This window comes from Hemicordylus capensis, chromosome 4, assembly GCF_027244095.1.
Source record: "Hemicordylus capensis ecotype Gifberg chromosome 4, rHemCap1.1.pri, whole genome shotgun sequence".
In the NCBI taxonomy this organism is placed as follows: Eukaryota; Metazoa; Chordata; class Lepidosauria; order Squamata; family Cordylidae; genus Hemicordylus; species Hemicordylus capensis.
Genome location: NC_069660.1, coordinates 212,112,202 through 212,138,255, shown reverse-complemented (window position 1 = coordinate 212,138,255; position 26,054 = coordinate 212,112,202). Strand labels below are relative to the sequence as shown.

General features: G+C 43.9%; 1 protein-coding gene across 15 annotated transcripts in view; it reads right to left on the bottom strand.

Moving 5' to 3' along the window:
• Positions 1-22,513, bottom strand: part of SYCP2L (synaptonemal complex protein 2 like) — a 74,006-nt gene extending 51,493 nt beyond the window's left edge. For 8 of the 15 annotated variants that reach the window (XM_053247589.1, XM_053247592.1, XM_053247597.1 and 5 more), the window contains exons 1-16: positions 22,374-22,513; positions 21,781-21,974; positions 19,818-19,871; positions 18,149-18,208; positions 15,902-16,039; positions 15,685-15,804; positions 13,534-13,638; positions 11,413-11,437; positions 10,305-10,390; positions 10,068-10,156; positions 9,390-9,424; positions 7,713-7,855; positions 6,403-6,455; positions 5,924-5,969; positions 4,906-4,998; positions 4,766-4,826 (exon numbers count right to left, since the gene is read on the bottom strand). In XM_053247589.1, the coding sequence (XP_053103564.1) occupies positions 4,766-4,826; positions 4,906-4,998; positions 5,924-5,969; positions 6,403-6,455; positions 7,713-7,855; positions 9,390-9,424; positions 10,068-10,156; positions 10,305-10,390; positions 11,413-11,437; positions 13,534-13,638; positions 15,685-15,804; positions 15,902-16,039; positions 18,149-18,208; positions 19,818-19,871; positions 21,781-21,798 (1,126 nt within the window). In that variant the 5' untranslated portion in view covers positions 21,799-21,974; positions 22,374-22,513. The remainder of the gene's footprint in view (positions 1-4,765; positions 4,827-4,905; positions 4,999-5,923; positions 5,970-6,402; positions 6,456-7,712; positions 7,856-9,389; positions 9,425-10,067; positions 10,157-10,304; positions 10,391-11,412; positions 11,438-13,533; positions 13,639-15,684; positions 15,805-15,901; positions 16,040-18,148; positions 18,209-19,817; positions 19,872-21,780; positions 21,975-22,373) is intronic. The other 7 variants (XM_053247590.1, XM_053247598.1, XM_053247600.1 and 4 more) reach the window with 7 other exon arrangements.
• Between the last annotated feature and the right edge of the window lie 3,541 nt (positions 22,514-26,054).

Genomic DNA, 26,054 nt, shown 5'->3' with positions numbered 1-26,054 from the left:
CCTACCTGCATGTTCGAATCTCTCGTCCACCACAACAAGGAGTCCAGGATTCTGTGAGAAATTTGAAGGGGAAGACCCTGGGGATCCACATTGGGGTGGAAAACACTCAGGTACCACACCTGCAGTTTCCTCATGCGAAGCTTTGCGTAGCAAACAGTAGAGGTACAAGAGGCCATCAGGCTCATAAGAACCTGGATTGATTTGACCTGTTGCTGTGGATTGACATGAAAGTGTAATACCATCTCCTTTATTCAAGTCAATCTGTCTTGTGGGAGGAACGCCCTCTGGCAGACCATGTCCAGTTCTGCACAGATATATCTGAGGTGCTTCGCGGGAGTAAGGTGAGACTTCTCCCAGTTTATCCTTATGCCCAGGTCGTGTAGTAGTGTAGTCACTGTCCGAATCTGGCCATCCAACTGCGCTCTGGTCTTCCCTGTAATAAGCCAGTCGTCAAGAAATGGAAATATCGAGATTCCTTGCATACATAGGTAGGCTATGTTGACAGCCATGCACTTTGTGGAGACTAGTGGAGCTGTCACTAGGCCAAAAGGCAGTACATTGTATTGGAAAATCTGACTGCCTAGCATGAAACACAAATATCTCCTGTGAGATTCTTGTATGCCGACATGGAAGTAGGCATCCTTCAAATCCAACGTTGCAATCCATTGCTCCTGGTGAAGAAGAGGTAGGATCGCTTGCAGCATCAGCATCCGAAATTTCCTCACGTTGACATATAGGTTCAGCCACCTGAGATCCATAATTGGGCGAATGCCTCCATCCTTCTTGGATATCTGGAAGTACCTTGAATAGAAGCCTGTCAGAGCATGAGCCCATGGTACTGGTGATATCGCTTCCTTGCCGAACAGAACCTTGATTTCCTCCTCTAACATCTGAGTCTCTGGGGTATACTTTATCCCATTGAACTGAGGAAGAGTCTTGAATTCGATTGCATAATTCGTCCTGATTATACGCAGGACCCAGCAATCTGATGTTATGTGTTGCCATGCTTGGGCATGGCATTTCTGGTTTGCAACAAGGCAATGTTGTACCTTGTGGTTCCATTAAATAATCCTGGTTGTTCTGGTTGCTTTAGTTCCAGTAATTATGGACTCAGGGGACAATCAAAGATGTTGCTTTGATTGTTGTGCAGCTTTGTTGCGTCCCTGCTGTTCTGGCTTGGTTCTTTAAGTGTAATTTCTATGATTGTAGAGATTAAAGGGTCTCTTATACTCCCTTCGCTCATTCCTCCTGTAGGAGCCTTGTCTCTGCTGATATGGCTGAAGCTTATTATTAATAAAACATTGCGCCGCGAACGTCTTGGCTGTTATCTTTGATTTCTTTAAGTGCTCCATAGTATCATCTGTTTGCTCTGCAAACAGTCCTTTCCCACCAAATTGCAATGACTCTATATGATCACGCATATCCTGCATCAATGTGGTCGATTGCAGCCATGCATGGCGTTGCAACATCACCACAGTCGTGAGAGTGTGTGACTCAGACTTTGCCAAGTGTTTGGCATTCGCCAATTGCTGGTGAGTAGCTGTCGTGGTTTTCTAGCAAGTACATCAAGCTTCCTGCCCTCCTTGTCTGCTGGTGTGGTATGCTCCTCCCTGATTTTGCCGAAGAGGCACAGTCAATAACCAGTGAATTAGGCACTGGGTGTTTAATCAGATATTCATTGCCTTGCTCTTCTATTCTGTAAAGAGATTCCAGATGCTTTGAGGTAGCCATTGAAGTTTGCAAGGTCTCCCACGCTGATTTAGCTGCCTTTGTAATCACTGGGAGCATTGGTAGATAAACTGGTTGTGAGCCAGATGATTTCTTTAAGAAATTATATACAGGGTCTTCCAATTCTGTTTTCTGAGTGAGATCGAGACCCAGCACTTCAGCCATTTCTGCTATCTGCTGATTTTCTTCCGGAGGTGAATCAGAAGGAAGAGCTACAACATCTGGACTGGGGTCTTGTGGTAGCTGGTCATCTGAGTCGTCCTTGGGGTCATCCCTCGAGGAGTCAGAAGGGTACTCTTCTTCAGAGGAGGAAGGTACATCATCTGACAAGTCTGTTGGTTCCGAAGGGAAGGACTCCTTATGACTGACACGCAACCTCTGGGTGGTAGGTGTTGACAGTGGTGGCAAAGAGGTCTGAATAGATACTGTTCTGATAGGGCAAGTCAGTGGGATCGTGGCTTGCACAGAGGAATCTCTCACAGGTGGCTTGCTTGGATGAGGATTTAAGGTTTGAACTGCAGTATTTATGCCTTTGGGCACGTCAGTTAAAGGAGTGGTAGTCTGAACTGAAATTGAAGTGCGAGGTAGGACACACGGTATAGTCTGCGTCGTAACAGCAACAGAGAGGTCTGGGAGATGGGGTCTCCCTAGCCTCTCTAAATAACACAAATTCCTCAGGAGATAGAGTGATGCCAGCATCACCCCAGCCTCCCACTGGACATAAACCAATTGGTGTCCTCTGAGCAGGAGTGAGAGAAGGTATCTTCGGAGGAGGAAGAGACTACCACTATCATCATCATCATCAACAACAACAACATCTAAACCCTGGGAAATAAACTCCTGGAAAGTAGAGGTGGAAGGGGTTGTGTTTCCAGACTGAAGGAGTAGCAGGAGATCAGGGTCCACCTCTATCCCTCCATCTGCTGGAGTAACCTCAACCTGCATTTCTTCATCCAGGATTTCTTGTTCAGCGCTTGCTGCAGATGGCTCATTCTCATTCTGATTGATTCTCGACATTAACGGAGAGGCAGCTTTCAACATCAAGGTTGGGTTCCGAGCAGAAGTCGATGGAGGAAGGGCTGTCGATGTCAAAGGTGGCTTCCGTGCCAAAGCAGCACCTTTTTCTTTCTTTTTCAATGAGTTCCAGTCTCTCCCCTTGCCGGCACCCTCCCAATGTCGAGTAGGTGCTCCATCGCTCGGCATCGAGCTCGGGGTGGAAGGTGATTGCCAAGGGGTTGGGGCAGGAGACAATAACTTCGCCCTGCCCCTCATCAGTTCAGTTTGCAGCCCCGATGGGGAAGTATGCCTTGTAGCCGAAGCAGCTTTATGCTTCTTCGCTGCCGTGTGTGTCGATGGCGAAGAGCACCGGCGCTTCGGGCTGCTGCTCATCGGCACCGAGGGCTCTTTAAATAGACTCAACTTCGAAGCCTTAAAGGAGGTGCCCATGGTACTGCGAGCTGTGCTCGAAGGCAGAAGGGTGGACACAGACACCGAGGGTTTAGACTGTGTGTGAGCAGCCCTCGGCAGGGAAGACGAGGTACATGGGCGAAGCGCGCCCTCCATTAAGGAAACCTTCAGCCGTGCAGCCCTATTCTTCAGAGTATGTCTAGAAAAGAGTGGAGTGTTCCTCTCCAAGGCAGAGGAGACAAAGCTGATGGCCGTCTGTTGATGGGAGTTTAGCCTTAAACTCAAGGCTTCTCTTTCATAGGCGCACTCATGGGCAAAGGAACCAGCAGCTGCTTGGCTTCCTCTCCTATATGTTAACACTTGTCCTTGTTGTGATAAGGGGAAGTTGGTACACAGTTCAGGGTCACAGTTTATAGACAAATAAGGGACAGAGGTGGAAATGTTAGACTTTGCCGTTTGTTGTTGCCATTCCGTGGTTACTCCGTTTGTCCGTTAAAGCTAAATATATACTTTTCCGTTTAGGGGTAAGCAAAGAATGGTCGTGGGCTGTCCTAAGGTCGTATTCTGAGCTAAACAAATTACTTTCCGAGGATCAACAAAGTATCCGAGGTCCGAACGCGTCAGTGGTCAGAAAGAAACTGAGCAACAGATGCCTAACTGCCAGTATAGGTACTGCATGGCTCGTGCAGAGGCAGTTAAAAGGTGTCGCGGGGAGCTAATCAATACTACCCGAAACTGTCCTGCGCAGGCCCCGAACCCATTTTTATGACTGTTGAGGCCTCACTATCCAGATCCTCTGTTCCAGAATATTGTTTGCATTAGGAAACAATATTGCAGAACATATTTCATTCTCTTTCACAACCGATTCCACCACTAGCAGTTGTACAACTGCTCTTCCACTTCCACTAGCAGTTATGCAACAGTGCAGAACATTGCTACCACCAAAACACCTTCTGCAAGTGTCACTGTAGGAGTCACCCAATATGGATAATTAGAAAGAGCTAGATTCAAGATAAAGGTTCAAGACAAAGGTTCTTTTGGACTCCACTCCTCATGGTTCACAAGATACTTTAGAAACTCTGAAACTTATTTCCTATCTGGCTTAACAGAGCAAGTATCAATTTCCTGACAACTGCAACACAGGCAAAAGATAATGAAAGCTCAATTTAAATATATGTTTTTCTTGAGGGTAAATATGATTTAACACTGCTGACATTCCAAGTAATGTTAGAAGTACCTAAGAGGATTTATGTCCACAGACGACTCTGCAATAGAGCTCACGGCCCAGTGTATTGCTGAGCAAGCTAACACAAGCAGAGGGGAGAGGGTAGCGTTTTGTTGGGGTTTTGTTTTTGTTTTGCTTTGCTTTTTTCTCCTTCCTCCAAAAGTACTCTTGGACTTGAGAAATATGTCCCAGAGGGCAGCCCTCAAGGACATATTTCTCAAGTCCAAGAGTACTTTTGGAGGAAGTAGAAAGCAGCAAAAAAATTAAAAAACCCTGCCCGTGTTTGCCTACTCAGCAACATACTAGGCTGAGCTCTGTTGCGAAGTCTCCCACAGGTGCTACTCCTGTTATGTTAGTCTTAACCCTGCTTGGTATTGTCAGCCAGTGACTACTGCAGTGTCTTACCTTCCACATAGAAACTGCTGATGTCTTCCTTTGGTAATCTCACTGAATCCCAAAGAGCACTCTGAAAGGAATACATAAGAGTCAAATATGTTCCCTTCCATTATAGCTTTTCTCTTAGCTATACCAAAGATTTCTTTTACCTCTGAACTTTCTAAGAAGAAGGTCACACTCTCACTTCCAAAATTGAAGTTAATCCAGAACTCCTCTAATTTGTCATCAGCTGGTTTCTTTAACTTGCAAAGACAAGGAACTAAAATCAATCTTTTCCATTTGTTTCCAAAAAACAACAGCATGCTAATCTGTAAATATCCTGCTTACCAATTAGACAACCCAAGGGCAAGCTACACATTACACTGCAGCTATGTTTAGTAAAGCTCCAACTATCTCTCTTGCCAAGTGCCTTCAGGAGGGCTGCCTCAGTTTTATTGGCCACAGGGTTCCAGACACCAGTTGGAGAAATGGGCAAGAGGAGGGTTAAAGACTTTTGTTCTCCAATACAAATCATTCCTCCTGATGATAAATAGTGACACACACATCTTGTGATACAGTTCTAAAGAGCTCTTAACAAGAAATTTCTAAAGCACCCTCCAACGCCAGTGCCCTTGTGCAAGCTCTCACTAAGGCTGACATATTTCCTCAGTGCCAAAGCTAAGAGAGAGAAAGTATCTAAAGAATTGAAGTTACTTGTGAATATCTAATTTTATTTGGTCAGTGAGAGAGACAATGAGGTCATTCACACTATCAAAAACTTGTCTTCTACTCAGGTTTGGGAGATGTGTGTGCTCCCAATTTCCGGTTGTGTGAAAGCAAGGTAAGAGGAAAACCTAGGTAGAACAGATTGTGTGGAAGCAAGGAGGAGGATAACCTGGGTAGCTTTTCCTCCTACCTTGCTTCCACACAACCAAAAACTGGGAGCACATACAGCTCCCAACCCAGGTAGAACACAAGTTTTGATTCTGTGAATGACCTCAGTGCTTTAGTTTGTCCCTGGGAGTAGCTTGCTATTTAAAATAAGACTCTGCCAATGCTTTGCTGTACAGCTGATTCTTCAGAAGGTAGTGCACAGGGGGCAAACTGCCACAATAAAGCAATGTTATATATTTAGAAGATGTAATAGACCATCTAACCATCTCACACTGTATGGAGGAAAAGGGTTACCTCATTCATGTCTGCCTGAGCAGCTTTACATGGAATTGAACAGACTCTGCAAAAGAAGCAAAATTTGAGCATGGCATAGGGAGGACTCAGGTGCTCCCATAAAGGGAAACCCTGGTGTCCCATTAAGCTTTGTTCAGGCTCTATATATCCAAGTTAAACATTCTAGAGTAAACTGATGCAACTCTGCACACTCAAATGTAATCCCATATGCCTGGAGGTTTGAGTAGCATTCCTGGCCCAAAAAGGAACAAATAATGTAAGAGGCTGGAAGGGCTACAAAGTGAAGTTTATAGACCCTGGACACCTAGTATGCCCTTCCCTTCACCTCCACTGGGAAAGAAACAGCTGTTTAGAGGTCTTCTAGCAGCTCATTACTTCTGTGGACAAGCTCAGTATAATAATTTGTAGTCAGAACTTTCCAGTCTCTGGATATTTACACACTTTCAAATGAGCAATTTCAGGACAAGCCAAGACCTTACCTGCTTTTGTCCCCAAGTTTTTCATTTAGCTCATTAAGAAAATTCCTACAATCCTTTGGGGGTGGGCGAGGGAGAGAAGAAAACAATTTTCAAAAGACAGTCCCTGTATTAATGCAAGAGTTATTTTGTCTGTGATATTTATAACACACACTCCACCCAAGGTAATGCACAAACATAAAGCAAATTGTCTTCAGAAAGTTTCAGCTTAGTACAACAGATCATAAGACCAGTAGTGGCTGTTGGGCATTGGAATGGGGGGAGGGCAGGGAAGGACTTGGTCACCGAGGCAGGACCCCACCCCGCTTTCCTCCACACCAGCAGGCTTGGGTATTTACCCAAGCCTGCCAGCATGGAGGAAAACAGAAAGGGAGGGGAAGCAGAAAAGCCAGGGCAAAAAGCAGAAAATGGAAGTTTGGGGGTAGGGGAAGAAGGCAGAAAGCAGAAAAGCCAGGGCAAGAAGCAGGGAGAAAGGGAGAAAGCAGAAAAGCCAGCCTGAAAGAGACACAAAAGGCAGAAAGAGCAACAGAAGCAGGAATTACATCCTCCCCTCTCAAAAAGACACAAACTAATAAAAGTTCAGACTCTGCCAGCAGCCAGAGGTTCTTCCAGAGCAAGACACTTCCTCCAGCCCCTCCTTCCCTGCCTGAAACTTCCTCTTTTGGTCTTACAGCTCTACTCAAGCTGCCCCAACCAATCTGGTTCCTAGAGGGCTCCTCCTGGCACTGCCCCTAGGAAGAAGGGAAAAATGTATTTATAATATACTCCATGAAGCAACCAGGAAGTGCATTTTTACCCATGATTCCTGGGGGCAGTGCTAAGAGGAGCCCCCTAAGAATCAGATTGGCTGGAACAGCTTCAGTAGCAGCTCTAGCCAGTAAGAACAAAACAAAAGCTTATAGGTGGGGGGGAGGGGCTGGATGAAACTCCCTCTCTGAAGGTTTCCTTGGCTGCTGGTAAGCCTCATCTTTTACTAGCTTGTTTGTTCTTGGGGGCGGGGGGCACAGCCCCTCCTGCCCTTACTGACTGGCCACCACTAATCAGAACTGTAGATCACCTGCACATGTTATATCTCAGTATTTATATATCTTAACCACAGGTGTTACCAACACATTTCCCTGCCCCCACCCCCCACTCAAAACACAATGAATACAATCTTTTAGCATGTGTAATTCAATGAACAGCAGAAAATAACTGACAGGAACATTAAATATACACTTCCCAATGTTGTCATACATTTTATGCTTGGCAATCATGACACACTCTGGTAGAAAGCTTTCAGGAGTTTGGCCACTGAGAACAAGAGCTCTTACTGTCTCAAAATCTCCATCCTTGATTTCTTTGAAAGCCTTAGCAAGGTGTTGATCTTCAAACCAAATGTGAACAAGATCGTCTCGCCACTTTTTCCGCATGATCCTGAACAGGGCTTCCACAATAGCAACCTGTATGTCATAGTCTGCAGAAGAGAGATACAAAGAAGAACTCTAACGTCTTTTGTTTGAAGACATACACTCCCCCACCACCCAGACATTAAGAGACTCCTTTGCAGCACCGCAAGTTTAGACGAAGAAATGCTCTATTCTAATCAGTCTTTGCCAAAGTCTATTAGGTAGTGGCTATGTTGAGATGCAATGCCAAATCAGTGTTTGGTGTTACAACAATGAGCCTTGGGATCATGTGCTCCCTCTTCCACATGAAACCGTTGTTTTATTTCCAATCCCAATTTGCTCCAAAACATGTGGTTTGCAGTTTCATCCAAACAGGCCAGCTATGGTATGTGCTTCTATGCAAACTAAGACCCTCCAAGATGGGAGGAGGAAGAGTGAACACAAGTCAGAAAGAAGCTCATGCCTGCTTGCTCTCATAACATCACATTGCAGTTAGGTTATACATCTGAATGCCATGAGTGTTTGGAGATGCTGTTCTTCCAAAAGGAGGGGAAAAACCAGGAAAACATGTAATACTTAGTTGTATTGTGTATAAGCCACCCCAAGTCGTATCGCACTGGAAGGGCAGGATACAATTTTTAAATAAATACTATGGCTAAGAAAGATCTCAAAACAATAGAAAGCTAAAAATGCTTTAATACTGAGAGTGTTCCAATTACAAACAGCAGCCAACATCCAGACTAACTGTACATTGATGCACCAAGATTTTCTGTTGTGTGATGGGAGGAGGGGTGGTTTTCAGCTATCTCCCCTTTCCTCCACAGCTTCCTATACCTCCTGAAACCATCTCCCTGAGCATCAGGGAACCCTCAAGGATATAGTTGCAGGAGGCATAGTTTGCTACAGAGGAAAGAAGAAATTGTCAGAAACAACCCCATCCCCATTGTAAACTCTGGCATGTCAGTAATTTCAAATGAAATGGAAATACCAACAAAAAGAAGAACAATGGAGTACATGAAATATTATTTAGTATATGGCACCAAACTTATGTCTCTAGGCAGTTTACAACCAATGTTGCATATTTAAAACAGGAATTAAAACGTTTAAAATGTTCAAGACAAATCCACAGTTCTACAAATCTAGTTAAAAGCATGGATGAATAAAGCTGTCTTGAGGGTCTTTTTGAAAGCTGTCAGTGATGGAGAGGTTTTCATTTTGGCAAAGAGCACATTCCAAAGCCTTGGGGCGGTTGTTAGCAGCAAAGGATGCAGACAGGGGAGCCCTGAAGAATGAAAACTGCCCTGGCTATTGGAAGCACTTCCCAGATCCCTAATCTCAGAATTTTTAACAAGCTTTAAGATAAATTAGGCCATGTTTACTTCCATGAACAGTATTAGAAGCTTTCCCCTTGAAAACTGAAAGTTGAGATTTCTCTCTAGAATACTAGAAGTGTGATGTTTTTCCAAAATGCTCAAAGCATTTCACATATATTATCTTCTAAAAATTAACAACAACGTAGGCCAGTATTATTGCTACATTGCAGCTGAAGGGCAAAGGCAGACAGGACATTTGCCTAGGGTAAATTATGAAAGTATGTCTTACCACCAACATCCAGAATTGATTTTGCGAGATCTTTCCTGAAACAATACAACCCATTAGTGAGCATTATGCCTTGAGAAAGAAAAAAAAATTATTTAGGATTAAGTATGTGTTGGTTAATTGCAAGATAAGTAGTTAACGTTTAGGGCTAAAATCAAAAATCAAACAAAACATAAATAGAATGAACTGCCAATATTGATCTGTGTAAACTGTTGAGGGGAACACCCAGTTCAGAGCCACAAGAACCATGACATCCTTTCCCCTTATGTTACAAACTCAGTAAACTTTGTTATTGCCATAACAGTCCTACAAATCTATAACCCCAAATGCATAAAGATAGAGCAATATAGCGATTGCATACAAGAATCAGCACATTATTATTATTGTTAATTCGATTTCTATACCGCCCTTCCAAAAATGGCTCAGGGTGGTTTACACAGAGAAATATCAATAGCGGGCATAATCTATTACACTTTCCTCCAAGTTTTGCAACAGCTGCTGCAAATAAGGCAGCCTTCTGTTTAACCACCCCTTGGTGGTACTTCCAACAGGACCTCAAGTTTCTGGCTGGAACAAGACATTCTACACAAGACAAGGCACAGAAAACTTCCCCATAGCCCACTAGCAGAGAGGGCATTAAGAGGGAGGCGTCTAAACATCTCATATCACTAGCCCACTTACGTAAGCAAACGCATCTCTTCAGACACAGCCAACTTAATTTTTTCCTCTCGTGTTACATCGTTCAACAGTGTGTTTAATGTCCTCAGTGCCTTTGTTGCAGTGTTTGGAAGAAATGCAGAAAAAAGCATCAGGTCATCAATATATTGCAGCACCATACAAATATATGGCACTTTACATAGAATTAGGGGACAGGTTCTTAGGATTTGCTCTACACACACCACTTTGTCCAAGACTAACCTCCTGACGAAGAGCACAGTTCACATGTGACTCAGTAGCCAGATGTCCCATATATGGCAAGAAGGATTCTAGCAATTGCTTCTTCCCTTGAACAAGAAGTGGGAGCAGGGGAAGACAGCACTGATCAAGCAGCCTGAAAACTGACCCCCAGAACTACACAGCACAACAGAGAGAGGCTCCAATGGAACTGTGAAGGAGAAAGGGGGGGATGCCCTTTCCCCCTCCTGAAACTTCCCTCCCTGTCCAAGACCTGAACATCCCTACAAGGCTCCTGTTCCAAGCAGCCACATTGGGTGAATGACACAATTAGCTTGATTTGGGTGGATCACAAACCAATTAGAGTTTGCAGGACAGCACTAGAGGACAAACTGCATATCACCTTAATTATATTACTTGCCTCCTGTGCTTGGTGTTTTTTTTTTAAATCAGTGAACAGCAGCTGTGGAGGTAGGGGAATCTGAATTGGATAAGATGGCAGAGCAAAAGGTTAAACCCTCACTCTCCATCACGGTCTTGATTGCATCACCAGGTGGCTGCTATTTATCAAACAAAAAGCAAGCATGTCAGGGCCACTCACTCGATTAGCATAACATGTATTTTGGCCTCTGCTATCCTACAAACCCGCAATGATTTGATCTAAATCAATCTGGAAATTTTTTAAATAAGATTGCACAAGACATCTGCTTTCCATAATATTCTTTTAAAATAAAGGATATTTAATTTATTGAATTTTACTAGGGCTGTTAAGCAAAGGATCCAAATGCATTTTAAATAAATGAAAATATTTGTACATAAGCAAAATGTGTGCACCTTTTGAGATACTGAAGAGCGAGACTGTAGAAGGAAGCCCCATAATAGTTTTCCATCCCTGCTACTGTAATACTCCAAAAGCAAAGTAGCATTATTCAACATGACGTGCAACTTGGCCCTAAAACTTTAGTTAATTATTAAGACCAATTAAAACATGCAGCCCTAATTTCTATCCCGTTTCTCAAGAGTTTAAGGCAGCCTACAAACAAGTCCAAGATTTATAAAGCAGACCCATTAAGCAGCCACAAAAGCGACTTTATTTTAAATCATTACATATATAGAAGGGTATTTGACTGACCTTCAGCATTGCTTTTGCCAATGGCCTGAAGGCAAGATGTTGGGAGAGGAAAAGGAAGAGTGAAATTGAGATATCCTGTTAATACACCACATACATTAAACAAGTAGAACTTACAAAACACTGCCCAATTAATTAAGCTACCTTACCAACCAACCATCCCTAAAAACATAACATTTTAAACTATACTTAGCCATAATACATTGAGTCTCAATGGAACAAGTTGCTCTTCAATAAAACTGTTAGAAACTATTTCAAGCAGACTCACACATCCTGAATTATTATTAATATATTACTTATTTATACATTCCAAGTATTCAAAGCATTTAACATCCACTGGAGCTATTCACACGACTGTTCGTGACACAGGGAAGGTGGGGGGAGCTACAAAACCTTACCTTTCCCCCAGACAATCCTTCAAATGTTGCTGGGAGAATGGACCGTACTCCCAGACAAGCAGCACTGCACCAGGCAACACAGGGCTCCGGAGGCCATCCTGGCCTCCGGGTATCCCACAACGCACTGCATGCCAAGCACAATTCATGGGGAGATTCCCCCATCAGACAGGCATGTCTGTGTTTCCATGCAGCCCAAGGAGACGCATGATCCTGGCAGCCAGGTTAAGGGAGCCTTCACTCCCGTAACCTCAGCTAAGCGCCAGGCTTAAAAGCACCAGGATCTGTGTGGCTCCCCACGCTCCACATGCGCAGCCCAGCCCAGCCTGCTCATGAGAAGAGCCTCATTATCTCAGATAATATGTCTGCCTTTCCATACAGACTTGTGAAAGACAGCTACTGGGTGCTATGACCTAGGGCCAATTCCCACTCACCCACTTCTCACACAGGTTACCCAGATGTCATGGACATTTACTGTGGTAGTGCTGCATGTCTGTGTGGCCTGGTGAAACCAGCATGAATACTCACCAGACAGTCTTCAACTGAACCACATGGGAAGCTAATGGAGATGTCCTTGCAAATATTTGGTGCACTGTCCTCTATAAGTGTTTCCCCGCATGAGCGCGCACACACACACAGAGAAAAATAGGGACATACTGCCCCCACAACACAAACACATCCCTTTCCCCCTTTTGCAATAGTAAAGCTGCTGTAGTTTTTCATTACAATTATCATTTATTATGCACCAGGAGGGACAGGTTCTTCTGGGTGCATTATGAGGTGAGTCACCTCCAAATGTCGGGATGCATGTTCCTTGCTTTTGGAGGCAACTCACCCCATGATACAGAAGGAGCCACCCCTCCAAGTGATAAGGGAGGGGAGTTAGTTGCCTCAAAAAGTGGGGAGCTTCAACTCCCTGCTGACTCTCTCCAAGTTGAGAGAGCATTCCTCTACACCAGTTGGGGAATGCTGCCCTGCCCTAGACATTCAGTGGCAAACATGCTGGTGGGATATTAATTATTATTATTATTTACATTTTATATCCCACTCTTCCTCCAAGGAGCCCAGAGCGGTGTTTCTCCTCACAACAACCCTGTGAAGTAGGTTAGGCTGAGAGAGAAGTGACTGGCCCAGAGTCACCTAGCTAAAATCATGGCTGAATGGGGATTTGAACTCGGGTCTCCCCGGTCCTCGTCCAGCACGCTAACCACTACACCACACTGGCTCTCTGGATATGTACCCATCAGCCCTTGGCTGATACAATACTGCGTCTGAACAGATTCTCCGGATGGTTTTCCACATTGCTGTGAGGCACCAGAAGAGGAAGCACAACTCACATATTTCCTCTTTCGGTAGTATGCAAAGCTGCCCCCAACCAGGTTGTTATAAATACACAAGGAGTATCCTCTTAATTCATCCAAGAACCACACCATACTTCTCTTTGCTATGTGTATGCTTAGGAGTACACAACAAGGAGCTCTAGTTGTTCACAGCTTCTTGCTGTATTTCCACTGCATGTTTAGGAATAAGTACATGCCCTTTCAATGTCTTTGCTGCTAGAAACACCAGTGCAGCCACAATAAGTTAGCCTCTTTCATGGCCTATGAGGATTCTTCGGTGTCTACAGAATTCTTTTTAGAGGTCAAAAGCTGGCTATTGGGGATTTGGGTGGCTCATCACCGCAATAAAATCCAATAGAGTGAACACATCTTTGTTTTCATGCACTTACCAATGCTGTGTCTAAGAAGTCTTCAACAAGACGTACTAAGGATCTATTTTCTTTTGGTTCTATCACGCTCAGAAATTCTCTTGCCCTTTCAAACCAAGTGACCATGTAAACACAAAATACACAAGCAAATTAAAATGAATATTTAAAGCTAATTTTGTAAACAGTCACAACAGAGTAATAAAAGGCAATTATTTAATGTGTCTTGACCCTTTTACAGGAACACTAGTCATGGGATTCCCAAATAATGTTGACTACAATCCACCATCCCCAGATCCAATGGCCTTTTGCTGGGGATGATGGAGGTTATAGTCAAGAACATCTGGGAATCCTTATTACAGGGAACACAGCTCAGGACAAATTCTTTGCAGCAGAAGAGAAGAGCAAAGTAAAAAAAGAGATATTCCCTCCTTTAACCCTCCCTTTCCCATACACCCCAAGCAGCTGGCTGGTGAAGTGAGTCACTAGGTGAACCCACTGCAGCCATTGTATAGTAACTGAGGAAGAGGAGGATCTGCTGGCTAGCACTTGCAAACCAATCTCTTTAAGGGATGGGTTTGCAAGCCAGCAGGTGGTACAGCAAAAACTGCACACGGTTTGTGGTCAGTACAGCAGAGCACAACAGCCTCTGCAGGCCTACAGTAGTGCCTGGAATGAGAAAATAGTGTGGATACTTCAAAGCGCCTATGTTTTCCTGCAATCTGGAAAGGAGCCAAGTCTCTGGCTTTCCCCCATTATTTAGGAGTAGGGATGTGCACAAAACAGTTCGGAGGCCCTTTTATAGGCCTCCAAACTGGTTCGATAGACTGGCGTCACATAGACCCGCATTGTGCACGCACTGGCCACTTCTGGCCACTTCCAGTCGGGGATCAATGGGGCAGAAAGGAGGTATGCCCCATCAGACTATTTTTACACAGAGCACCAGAAGGGGAAGTGCAGCTGGGCGGGGGGTGGGGAGGAGAGCACCCTCCCCCATGCATAAAACTATCCCATTACCACCATCGGATCGAAGGGTGCTGGTTCCGTGCACACTACTATTTAGGAGGCATCGGCAATATTAGGCCTAAACCCACCCCATCAAGGTTTTCCTCCCTATCACTTCAAATGTTAAACTGAGCTGTTACTGTGTAAGTGCTCCCAGGTACTCTGGGAGAGAAGAGACCTAGCCTTCTGCTTGCCTGTGGGCTTTATGCTGCTTATTCAGTGGTGCACTTTGGACTGGACTTCCGGGTAGAGGTCCCCCACATGCCTGTAGGGGCCCTCCAAATGCTAGCCTGGGAGGCCTCCAAATGCTGAGTGGCTTGCACAAGTGACGGCCAGCAAGGCAGTGAGGGGTGGCTGCAGTGCTGCCTGGCCTGCCCAATATAGCCAGAAGATTTGGAAGAAGATTTGCTGCCTTGTAAGCTGGTTCCTGCCACCTCCAGTGTATTTTCCTCTCCTGTTGCCCTTGCCTTCTAAAGAGTTTCTTTACTGTGTTTCTCCCCCATGCAAAAATGTGGTATGTGCAGCACAAGTCAGTGGGAAGTTTCTTGCTCAGAATTCCTTCTAAAAATACAATAAAATCCTAGCTTTCCCTGATCATATTCTGGTGTATCAAGTAGTGCATTCAGCAACTTTAAGAGACAGGATTGTCCATGCAAAGTGTGGCATCTCTCTGCAAGTCAATGGGAAGTAACTTATTCACAATCTCTTCTAATAATAATAATAATTTTTTTAAAGTGTCCAGCTTTCCCTGAGCATGTTCTGGTATAAAAAAAAATTAGTGCATTACAGCTTATCTGGTGGGGTGGGGCGCCGGGGGCCCAAAAGGCCTTTTGGCTCAGACTCCAAAATTACCTAGGTGTACCTCTGTGGAAAAAAAGAATTGCTTGTATCAACTATCAGACTGTAGAACCTCATACCATATGCTGCAAAAATAAAACCTGGAATGATTGCTCACAAGTAGCACAGTGAGGTCAAAGTGACTTGAGAATCAATCCTCAGCTGAAGCAAGCAGAAAATATTGTTTTGGTTCCCTCTCGACTACAGGACAAGTTCAATAAGTTTTCATAACAAACCAGGTCTGGTCTGTTAACAGAGTATTACTACAGTTTGTATGGCAGGAAGATTGTTTGGCAGATCAATTACATGGCATACATGTACAGGGATACTTATCTTTGATATCAATCCTTGCTGAAGAAGCAAGCTTACACTTTCTTGAGGATCACTTTTACAGTACATCTGAATACACTTCAGTAACAAGGAAACATTTGGAAACTCATTTTTGTCCAATTCCTAGGGGGAAAAAATCCCCACATAGATTACTGCCTAAGCAAACAATGCAACTGATTTGAATTTTAAGAGAACAGACAACAGAAGGTTTCCTTCTTGCCTTTTTTAGAACTCTGTCCAGTTGGTTTAGTAGTAGTTTGCTGTACTTCTGAGGTGGATAAATATCCCTCTCTTGTAACATTTCATCTATCTTCTCAAAGCCCTTCCCCTCAAAGGTTTCACTTAATAAGGACTCAAGCTATAATAAAAAATGCAAAAGCAACACTTTAAGATTAGTGTGCCGTCAAGTCAGTCAGTGTTGACTCCTGGCGCCCACAGAGCCTTGTGGTTTTCTTTGGTAGAATACAGGAGGGGTTTACCATTGCCTCCTCCCGTGCAGTATGAGATGATGCCTTTCAGCATCTTCCTATATTGCTGCTGCTTTAAGATTAGCCTTCAGTTATTAACAGATTACATTTCCCATAAAGGGTTTACAGATTTAGTGTTCTGCAGTGAAACAAGATTTACATAACCTTTATTCTGCCCGCCACCCCCATCTCCTTACCTGCTCTTTTAAAGGCACCACCCCCACTGCCCTGAGGAGTGCACAAACTGTTTGTGCACATCCTGAGTGCAATCTTTCTGCACAACCTCTTGTACAAACCCAAATATGTGCAAGTGGGAAACTCCTTGTGCAACATGCATTTGGGTGATTTCACTTTTACCCATCACAGCACAACTTTGTAGAGCGCTGCAACCACAAAAACTCACTTCTGTGTACCACGGTGGATGCTACCATATATTTAAATGACTTGCCTACCTTCCCTTTGAGTTAAGTATGGGCTCCACAATGCCAACCCCAAACATTTCATTAGAGCTCCTAAAGTACGTACTAGGAGGCTTTGTCGGTTACACTACTACAACAACAAATATTAATATACCACTCTTCAACCAAAGTTCTCAAAGCTGTCTACATAGATATAAATAAATAAATACACCACCTCACACAATGGCTCTTCTAATACCAATATCGCTTTCATGAAGAAACATACACATCATGTGTGAAGCAAACACATGCATGGGAAGTAGTCGTAACTGACCACACTTCCAATGATGTATACACAGAGCAACAGATATTCTACGAAGCTCTTCTCATTATCAGTGAGGAGAACTTTGGGTCTAACTGCAGGGAAGGAGGGTTAACCTCCCCTTCCCCGCAGACAATCCTCTATTAGTTTCTGGGCGGGCAGATTGCCTGCTCAAATGAGTGGTGGCTTCCCTGCAGCGCTCCCACACCTCGCTCAGGCGCTCCAGGGGTCAGGCCCATGGAAGTACCGCTGTGTAGCATCCCACCCCCCAGAGCCCCAATAATGCACCGTGCAAGTGTGTGGTATATTAATGGGAGCACCACCCCCCGAGTGTGCCCACCACTTAGCCTCGTTTTGGGGTGCACTCACGCCCAAAACCCGGGTTAAGCGGCAGGCTACTTAAGAGGGCTTGCCCCCATGCTGCCGCTGAGAGCCGCACAGCTCCCAGCGGCTTTCACACGCAGGGAAACCAGGCTGGGCTTCCCTAGCCCGGTTTTCGCTGCTCGTGATAATAGCTTCTGTGTTTTCCCACATGAGTGTGTATGTACTACCCAATCTTGCCTACCCAAAAGCAATGCCCATGGAAGTGAGACACACATACAAAGTGATCCTAAGTTAAAGGAGGACAAGAATCAGTAGACAAGCATACATCACTAAAGTATTTAGGGAGTAAATCAACATACACACACTCACCTTGTATTCAGTCACTGTTTCTGGCAGAGTACATATGAAACTGAGTGCTTAAAAGCAGTATTTTTAATGTTATAAGCATTACCTCTGATGTCTGCATTAACAAGCTTAAGCTTCGGTTAAACAACCCATATCTTTACAAATCCTGGTTGCAAAAAAAATTTGCAACTTTTAAAGCGAGACCAATTGTTGACAATTAGCTAGACATGAAGCCTAACATAGATATAGTGTATTTACCCAAAAAGAAGATTCTGTATTTAAAGTGACTCCCTTAAAAAGATAGAGATTTAATACAGATTTAATATCTGCATTTACCCAAAAGGAACAGGATTGTACATTTAAGATGACACCCCCGCCCATATTTAGAACATCAAAGGACCAAGTTTATAACATCAAAGTGGTGGGGGGACCTAGTATATATTCAGGAATATACAGTAACATTAGTGCGGTAACATTTCAAGACAGAATGTCCACACTTGTATCTGAAGAGACTTTGGAAACTAAAGCTCCTGAATATGTTGGATGAAATATAGTAATCTCTTAAAGAACAAAACAAATATCTGTTCTAAAATTGACTAAATTTAGTGTACATTTACATAGTGTTCGGATCCATCTGGCATTTCAATCTCCTCCTCTTCACTCTCTTCGTCCTTTAGATAAGAAAAAATGAAAGTCAGTCAATCAAAGGACATCATGACATTTGCACAACCCAACTTCAGCTGATTCCAGTGAAATTTATTTCCGATAGAGTCTCAGGCAGAGTTTTAGCACTCAGTTGGCACGAATATATGGAGTTGTCCCGATCATACGTTAACAGGAACATGACTGGCATACTGTAGGAGTTCATGTGTACACTGGAGCTCCCATTTGTGTGGGGAACTCCTGCACTGCATCGTTAATTAACCCATTTTTACAAGTGTGGGCTTGCATATTAATTTTGGCCCTTTTTAGAAAGGTGGGATTGACCCTTTTTTGTCTTGATGAGATACTATATTCATAGCTCACAACCATCACTGGTGTGGGGAGGACGGGCAGGGGGAGGCTGGGTTGAACTTACATTCCCCCCCAGGTCATCTTCTGTGTGGTATGTGGCTTACATGCCCACACAATCCGCGCTGCTCTGAGCAGTGCAGATTCCCCCGGAGGCCGGGAAAATGAAGACCAGCCTCCAGGTATCCCCAAACGAACTGTGTGAGGAGTGTGGTGCTTTGAGGGATTTCCTCTCAAGCCAGACGCTCTAGGCACCCAGCTCTTTGTCTGCAGCCTGAGCATACACATGACCCTGTACCTGGGTAACAGGGTATGTTCAGAGCCTTTTACCCAGGCAAAAGGACAGGTAAAGATCCCAGGCTACCCAGGAACGCAGCACCAGGATTTGAATCCAGGCCTTCCTAGTCATAGTCACTCTTAGCAATGTAACACATTGAGGCTGTTCACAGGAGCAGCTCTACTCAGGTAGGAGTGCCCAAGCCTGGGTAGGGCTGCCTGTGTGAACAGCCTCAATGTGTTGCATTGCTAAGAGTGACTATGACTAGGAAGGCCTGGGTTCAAATTCTCACTCAGCCATGAAACTGGTGACCTTGAGCCAGTCACACTCTCTCAGCCAAACATTTTGAGGATGAAAGCATGTGGGGGGCGGGGGGGGGAGAAGAATCCTGTATGTTGCTCCTGGAGAAAGGGCAGGATATAAAGGTAATGTTATCTATCCTTTATGTTTCTTCTTCCACTGACCCAGGAGCCCAAGCACTTGGATTCTTTCCAGGAGTGGCCCGAAGGTTATTTACGGTTCCTAAATATTCCATATTTATAACATCAAAGTGGCAGGGGGACCTAGTCTTGGATTCAGGAATATACAGTAACAATAGTGCGGTAACATTTCAAGACAGAATTTCCACACTTGTATCTGAAGAGACTTTGGAAACTAAGGCTCCTGAATATGTTGGATGAAATATATATAATTTCTACATTTATATCCCGCTCTTCCTCCAAGGAGACCAGAGTGGTGTACTAAAGTTTCTCCTCACAACAACCCTGTGAAGTAGGTTAGGCAGAGAGAGAAGTGACTGGCCCAGAGTCACCTAGCTAAAATCATGGCTGAATGGGGATTTGAACTCAGGTCTCCCCGGTCCTAGTCCAGCACTCTAACCACTACACCATGCTGGCTCTCTTACATAGTAATCTATATAAAGAATATAGTAATCTCTTAAAGAACAAAACAAATATCTTTTCTTAAAGTGACTAAATTTAGTGCACATTTACATAGTATTCGGTTCTATCTGGCATTTTAATCTCCTCCTCTTGACTCTCTTCTTCCTTTAGATAAGAAAAAATGAAAATCAGTCATTTCAGTCCTGAAGTCCCCAGCATATCATTTGAATCTGTATCTTTTAAATGCAACCGGCAAAATAACCCAGTCTCTTCTACATTTTTCTTTCTTTCTTTCTGTTTAATGTTTATTTGACATTATGTATTTTACATACATCTTTCCCCACCCCCCACCCCCATCCTTTCTCCCTGCCCTGAGCCTGACCAGTCTTTGAGTGCTGTGCTGGTTGGGAGGAGGTGGGAAAAGAAAGGATAGATAGAGGGAAAGAGAGGGGGGGGCAGAAGGGGAGGAGAGAAGAGAAGGGGATACACACCATTCTAGATTGTTCTTTTCAGTGCAATCAAGAAACACCAGCTTAGAACCAAAGAGGGAGAGCTAAGACACTGAAAGAAGATACTGGTCCTTTCTTGGCCATATTCAAACTAAGCGGCTTCCTCCTCTGCCTGTCACAAAAGCAGGGGAGTAGGGAACTCCTCTTAATCTCAAGGCGAGAAAAGTAAAAACAATGGACACGAGAGCAGTGTTCTCTCTAATTGTTTTCATCTGTGTGCGAAATGAGTTTTGTTCTGGGTGGCAGTATCAAAGCAGTGTGTGTGTGTGTGTGTGTGCACATACATTCAGTGGGGCCTTCCTAATTCAACCTGAGCAGGATCTAAAATTAACTGAGCGGACATCCAAAAACTTGTGAACGCGTGCACACCTAGAGGGAACACTGCATGAGAGTGGCCAGAATTACCTGGGACTTTTACATACAGCAGGCTTTACCGGGAGTTTACTGTGAACTTGAAGTTGTCCCCAAAAACCGATGCAAATAGGGCATATTTTTACCCCGGATATAAATCGAGCTACCCTTAACGTGCAGTGAAAAACATGCAGTGTGTGAACAGCTCCCCGATAATTTGCAGGAACTTCAAGGCAAATCTGGCCAATATGTGAACGCAACACCTCCATTCCAGAGGAAACGAGAGTCAAAGGGCTTTAACAGCCCCATGTGAAAGACTTCCTGATAGCGAAGGAAAGCCAAGCCTGGCCCCAGTCAAGGGCCAGAGAACAAGCCCCCACAGAGAGCTTGCAAGTTGCCCTGGGACTGCAGAAGCAATGGGAAGGACACCCTTGTGTCCACAGACAGTCAGCAGAACAAAAGCTGCTGAGTAGTTTTTTGTAATCTGCTGCACTGCAGTCATAAGATTTGTAATCACTAGCTTAATTTGTAAGCACACAGCAATCATAGATTTGTAATCACAGTTTTCTGTAGACCTGGGGAAGAAGTGAGAACTGCCCATAGAAATTAATAGAGAAATCCAGGGTGGGTATGTTTTTAAACCACAGGTGTGATTGGGCAGCAGGTGTCCATCCAAAAAGGAAATGTTTCATCAGTCAGCAGAGAGACAAGTCCTTGTTCTTTCTAACATGGGCCTATTTTGTGTGGTAAATGTGGTTATATAACTAAGTCTCTTTTTAATTTTTTTAAATAAATTTAAAAGTGCAATGCAATTCCATCCAAGCAAATCAAGAGGGCAAGATTTCTACATGCAGTTAATAACAGGATTTGCAGGGTGGGGGTGGGGATCACTTAAGTAGACTGATCTTCACTACAGTGCAATCTGAGGGGTATTGTGACTGGAAATCAAAATCAGCCTCAGCCCCACTTCTAAGAGTCCACTATCTAGAGTTGTCATAAGCTAACACTTGGCAAGGGGTCAGGCTTGGGGATAAAAGTAGAACACTGAACACCTGTGGAATTTGCGTTTGCAGAGTGGTTTTTAAATGTTTTAGAACTCAAAACCCTTAAGTTTTCCACACAAAATTAAAATCAAATCAGAAAGAGCAGGGACTCCTCCCTTTGCAGGCGCTTTTTGTTGGAAAAGAAGCAGCAACATGCTGGTGCCTACTCACAGCAGTTATCAAAACCATCGAGTCCTCTAGCGAGAGGTGTGCTCTCACTTCCGCCCAACGATCCTTTAAAAATGGCTGCTCCGTATTTTAGCCCGAAAGTGGCCTATAGATAGGCAAAATCAACGGGACCTTTTTGCCTGGTATTTTCTGGTCTTTGCAGTCGTAAATCGCTTTCGAGAGTTAGGAGTCTAAATCTTCGAAATAAACAAGAGGACTAAATTTAGGTCCCACACAAAGTCCCTCAGCAACCGGTGCCTAGAAAGCATTTGCACGTAAATGTTCGCAAATCAAAAGCGTTTGCGCGTAAATGTTTGCAAGTCAATCCGAACACGATTGCTCCAGGGCTCACTCCCAAGTAATCCCATGCCTGCAAGTAAGCACGCCTGGGATTGGAGTTACATGGCCGCTCAGGCAATTGCTTATCCAGGAATAAACAGATGTTAAGGGGCTTAACGCTCAGATGCGTGCATAGGATTACACAGACATGCACTTAACGCTCAGATGCGTGCATAAGACTACACAGACTGCAGCTGAGCTTGCCTCTAACAGGCGAACGAAGGAAACCAAACGCCTCTTACGGACCACTCACTGACCTGTTGCACGGCTGCCTCCCGACTCCCCCCAGCAAAGGCGAGAAGTCCCTCCGGCGCCGCGTGCAACCTTAAAATGTGAGCTCACTCGGCGATCACTAACGCCCTTTGCAATTCCACGTGCGGTACACGGTCAAATGCTTGCAGAGCGCAGCTGCCTGTTGCTGGAACCTTTACATGGTAAATTGAATAGGGCTAGTCACGTGACTAATTTAGCCTGTTAATTTCAATGGGACTACTCATGAGTAACTTTCATGAGTAATAGTCTGTCAACCATTAAAAAGCAGCTTTCTATGTCCCGGGGGAGTCCCACTTATTTCCATAGTACTTTCTCCAGAATCATTGGGCATAGATAGGATTGCAGCTCCTGCGTTTTTTGATGCCTGCTCAGTTGATTTTAGATCCCGCTCACGTGGAATCAGGAAGGCCCATCCGGAATGCAGGTGCACATACACTGCCTTGACACTGCTGTCCGGAACAAAACTCATTTCACGTCTGGATGAAAAAAAATTAGAGGGAACACTGATTGCCGCACAAGGATCCGTACTATATCTGCTAACGGAAAGACAGAGGAAACTCCAAGCTTATACTTTTGAAAGGGATGATTATTAGTGTGCCACAGGCGTGAGAGCACGCCCTTGTGATTTGCACTCATCATCGCTCTAGTTCTAACCACACCGTTTAGAATCCCCAAACTTCTACTGCAACCTCCTTCTCGCCACTAACCTTCCTGATTGTGAGAGGGGCCCTAAAGAAGTGAAGTAATAAATAAATAATAAATAAATAAATGTCTGCTGCGTTAAAATATTTTAAATTAACAGTAAAAACCAGGGAATATATTCAGACCGTTCAAGATTCAAGAAGCTTTTGATTCGCAGACTGGAAATCCATAAACCTGTATCATCATCATCATCATCATCTTGTTTACACAGTCAGACAGGTGTTATTGACTGGTTTGTTTTATCCAGACATCGAGTCCTTCCCAAGGACCTGGGATGGCTGAATTTCATTATCAATATTGTTGTTATTATAATAGATATTGTCACAAAATATAGGCTGTTCCCAGTAAAGTTGTCCTTTGTAATTGGCTGATGGTGATTTCTGTGGCCCCTATGGTGTTGAGGTGCTCTTCAAGTGGTTTTGGAGTTGCACCTAGGGCACCAATTACTACTGGGATTATTGGTCTTCTTCTGTCACAGCCTTTCAATTTCAATTTGTAGATCTTTGTTTTTTGTTATTTTTTTCTATTTCTTTTTCTTCTATTCTGCTGTCCCCTGGTATTGCTATGTGGATTATTTTGACTTGTTTTTCTTTCTTCTCGACTACAGTTATATCTGATGTATTGTGTTGCAGATATTTGTAGTTGAAAGTCCCATAATATTTTTGCATCTTCATTTTCGACAACTTTTTCAATTTTATGGTCCCACCAATTTTTTGGCTACAGGTAGTTTGTATTTTTTGCAGCTGTTCCCTGCTACTTTGTCATGCCTTTGTTTGTAGTCAGTCTGTGCGATCTGGCATCTTTTCAAGGGCTGGATTTCTTCTATTTAGCAGGGGAAGAGCAACTGTCCATAAAAATCAGCCCCAGCCCTATGTCTCCGGTGACTGTTATGAACTGTAATTGCTGTTAATGGTATCTGTTCAAGTACCGTCTTAAAGATCTATTTATCTCCGGTAACTATTTTCTGGTGTCTCCCTTGCGCTTCTTTTTAGATTTTGAGCCCAGTTTGAGCTCAAATATATATATACATATTTTTACTGATTACTTCACTAAAAACTATGACTCTCAAATTTTCGTGGTGACTAGCAATTTACATAAAACCAATATCGTGACAAAATAACGTGTTGGTGATGTGATACTGTGATCAAAGTTGGCACATTCAGAGTTCCTTGGAAAAGATGTATAAAGGACGGCCGTTTCGTGGTGAATCAGAGTAACAGCAACTTTGCAGAGTCTTTCTGGACTTGGCCGAACGATGGCGAATCGCCCGAATCCGGTACACTCGCAAGGGATTGAGAGGATAAAAATGGACTGTGTCTGTATCGCTTCAAACTACCGCAGAATGAATGTAATATTTCGATCGCTTCCTTACATTAAAAACCAAAACCAAACAAACAAACAAAAACCACCCCAACGCTCTCTGTGGGTAAAAAACTAGCAGAGCAGGTAGAAGGCTGGGTTAGACATTTTCACCCTGCTGTGTTTGGAAAAACGGTTCTAGGAGTGTATGGTGAGAACACAGAAAGTTGTCTTATTCCGAGTCAGATCATTGGTTGATCTAGCTTAGTATTACCTCCTACACTTAAGGTTGTATTTTGATGATCTAGCTTAGTATTACCTCCTACACAGCAGCTGATGTCCAAGGTTTCAGGCAGGAGTCTTTGTCTTTCCCATACCAGCTGGAGATGCTATGAAGGTTTGAACCTGGGACCTTCTGCGTACAAAGTAGGCTGAGCTCCGGCCCCATCCCCAAAGACCACTTTCCACAGAAAGCTGAGTCCAGAACATTGAGCTGCAAGCGACTGAGACAGCGGCTCTCATGCCGTTTACTCAAGAGTAACCAGACTAACAACGCGCAGGATCTTAAGGACTGCAGCCTTGTTTTGTCTTGTGTATTTTGGGGAGAAGCCCCTGCGATTTTGGCCGCATTTGCTTGCAAACGAGTCGAGCAGCTGCCCTCGTATAAATTAGTAGATAAGATAAAACGAAATTAATAGGATCGGATTTCCTGTAGGTTAGGGGTTTTTATTTTCCCTCTACGTGGGTTTGCGAGGGGGATTGACGCCTTTTCTCCCGCTGGGATTTCGCCATTTAACTCCTCCTGCCCCGAAGCTGTTATTTGCCCACAAGAGAAAACGGAGACGTATCTGTGTATGATCCTTCCTTCTTTAGGAACATAGGAAGCTGCCATATACTGAGTCAGACCATTGGTCTATCTAGCTCAGTACAGCAGCGGCTTCTCCAAGGTTTTCTCTTTCTTGTGTTCAGAATAGGGAAAGTCCCAACATGGCGAAACAGTACTTCTTGAAGATGTATATTCCCGTTTCCTCTTAAATTATTTAAATTACTTTTAAACTAATTTCTTACCTATACAGAGTTTGGCATAACAAGCCAACATGTTTATGCTCACATTGGCACACTAACATAGTCAACACACAGTAACAGGAGTGAACACCTCTTCCGTACGCCGAACCTAGCCATGTTTACTCAGAAGTCCGTCCTACTGGTTTCAAGGATTGCAACCTTAGGAAATTTTGTATACAGACACACAGACTCCGATTTAGCCACATTTTCATTGGTTTCACACAATTTCATTGGGATTGATCATGCCTATTTTTCTCTGGATAGGGGCAACGTGTTAACTGCCTGTTCACTCCCTGAAAGTTTGTGTTTTCAGGGAGTGAACGGGAGGAAAGTAATCGAAAACCTTTTCTATTGAGAGAAGTTTCTGCCACTATCTCCAACCTGCCGACAAATTACCTTTATATTTATTAAACCAAAAGGCTCTCTCAAAGCCCCTCAGCTGTGTGGATGACATGGGCGGGGGAATAAAGTCTTGGGAAATATACTGTATTTACCTGAATCCAATACTAGTCTCTCTCCCACCCACCCTCCCCCTTGTTTGGTATTAGAAATTGGTTGGGCGGGGTCGTCTTAAATCCAGCATCCTCTTTCTCTTGGGT